This window comes from Gekko japonicus, unplaced genomic scaffold, assembly GCF_001447785.1.
Source record: "Gekko japonicus isolate JY-2015 unplaced genomic scaffold, Gekko_japonicus_V1.1 scaffold4504, whole genome shotgun sequence".
Classification (NCBI taxonomy): Eukaryota; Metazoa; Chordata; class Lepidosauria; order Squamata; family Gekkonidae; genus Gekko; species Gekko japonicus.
In genome coordinates this window covers 13988-16090 of record NW_015173275.1, presented here as the reverse complement: position 1 = coordinate 16090, position 2103 = coordinate 13988, and the positions used below count along the sequence as shown (strand labels likewise).

Below are 2103 nucleotides of genomic sequence, written 5' to 3'. Positions count from 1 at the left end.
GGTGGATGGGGAGTTGGGGGGGGGGGGCCTTGGTGGTAAGTCAGGGGGCCGGGGCCGAGATGCCCCACTGTAGCTACAGGCCTGTGTTAACTTGCCCCATGGAAGTCCTCCTAGAAACTTGGGCTTTCCGTCAGGGGAAGAGTACTTGTGCGGCTGTCCGGTTTCTGCCTCCCTGACCCCCTGCCGGGCCCATAGGTCTATGGCTGGGCAGCTCACCCTCCTGGACGGTCTAGAAGCATGGCAACATCCTGTCTGAACAGGTTCCTCGTAGGCACGTGTCTTGAATCTGCGGAGCAGTGAGCTTGCCAGGCAGCACGGCACGTGTCTGAGCCCAAGGGGGTCCCCAGCATGGCACCCACAGGCACCGGTGGCTCCTGCCAGGTGCTTCCAGAAAGTGGGTGAAGCTGGGTGGGGGGCGGGGCTTCTTATAGGCCACTGGAGACCCGATTGGCTGTGCAGGTTAAAATGATGGAGCTTTGGCGGCGGCGGCAGGAGCAGCTACCGATGTTGGTTTTATTCCGTCTGTCCCCTTAGCCAGTCTGGTGTAGTGGTTAAGTGCGCGGACTCTAATCTGGGAGAACCGGGTTTGATTCCCCACTCCTCCACTTGCACCTGGCTGGATGACCTTGGGCAAGCCATAGTTCTAATAAGAACTGTCCTTGAAAAAGAGCAATTTCTGTCAAGAGCTCTCTCAGCCCCGCCTACCTCACAGGGTGTCTGTTGTGGGGAGGGGAAGGGAAAGGAGATTGGAAGCCCACTCTGAGACTCCCTTGGGTAGTGAAGGGCGGGGTATAAATCCAATCTCCTCCTCCTCCTTCATCATCATCATCTCTGCATTGGCAGTTCCTTGGGAGGCAGTTTGGTGTAGTGGTTAAGTGCGTGGACTCTAATCTGGGAGAATCGGGTTTGATTCCCCACTCCTCCACTCGCACCTGGCTGGATGACCTTGGGCAAGCCGTAGTTCTGGTAAGAGCTGTCCTTGAAAATGAGCAGTTTCTGTCAGAGCTCTCTCAGCCCCACCTACCTCACAGGGTGTCTGTTGTGGGGAGGGGAAGGGGAAGGAGATTGGAAGCCCACTCTGAGACTCCTTTGGGTAGTGAAGGGCAGGCTACGTCGTCATCTTCTTCCCTTCCCAGAACATTTTTTTTTAAATGACCGCTTAGGCTTCCTCTGTGTGTTTGGCCCTATCCCCTCGTGGCAGTCATTTTGTGGCTGTGCCCACCACCCTGTGCCAGGATTCCAGAGGTGCCCGCAGGCCCAGAAAGGTTGTCCCCCCCCCCCCCCCCCGGTCCTAGCAGAAGCTCGTCGTAGCCTCGTCGCTCGGGATGCGTGCGCTGTCTTTTTTTTTCTTTTTTTCCCCTTGTGCCTCTAGTCTCTCCTCCTTATCTGCACCATTGTTTGTTTCAAGCAGTACTGTCCTCCTATGTTTTTGGATAGTCTCACCTCGACGTTGCCCACAAGCACCACCCCCGGCAACCTCATCACCTCCACCAGCCACCACGAGAGCAGCACGCGCGTTAGCTCCTCCGGCCGGAGCGAGACGACGGCCGTCATCACGAGCAGCAGCAGCAGCGGGACCAGCATTCCCGACATCATCTCCCTGGACTGAGAGAGGCAGAGAGAGAGAGACTCGCCCGCCCGTCCCGTTGCATGCGCGGACCCTCGGACCTTACGGTGGAGTATTTATTGAGGGAGAGACCGCACTGTGGATTTTGTTACCCTCGGCCAAGTGGATCGACGAAAGCAGCACAAGAAGAGAACTGACTGCAAGGATATTGTTTTGGGGGTTTCCCCCCCCCCCCTCCCACACTTTGGAGGTATAAAATCCCTTTTGGAGCAAGTCCACCCTTCAGGTTCATGATGAAGAAACTGACAAGGCTTTGCTGCTGCATGGATTGGCAGTGGGTGGGGGTCCCAATGCGGATTTTAATTTTTGTTACAAACAGCAATAATGTAAAAAAAAAACAACACCCAACCAACCAAGCTTTTTTGTAAAGTAAAAAGCACTTAATTACTCTGGATTGACAAGAGCCTGTGTTTAACCCAAACGAGAGGAAAGACCTGCGATGTTACAGATCTCCTTTCCCTCGGGGCCCGGAGTAC

The 2103-nt window shown here is 55.3% G+C and overlaps 1 protein-coding gene across 3 annotated transcripts in view; it reads left to right on the top strand.

The window, feature by feature from the left end:
• Nucleotides 1–1691, top strand: part of PIAS2 (protein inhibitor of activated STAT 2) — a 46649-nt gene extending 44958 nt beyond the window's left edge. The window contains exon 14 of one of the 3 annotated variants that reach the window (XM_015422835.1): nt 1412–1691. In XM_015422835.1, coding sequence (XP_015278321.1) covers nt 1412–1609 — 198 coding nt within the window. In that variant the 3' untranslated portion in view covers nt 1610–1691. Of the gene's footprint in view, nt 1–1408 lie in introns of all 3 variants that reach the window. The other 2 variants (XM_015422834.1, XM_015422836.1) reach the window with 2 other exon arrangements.
• Nucleotides 1692–2103: the final 412 nt, after the last annotated feature.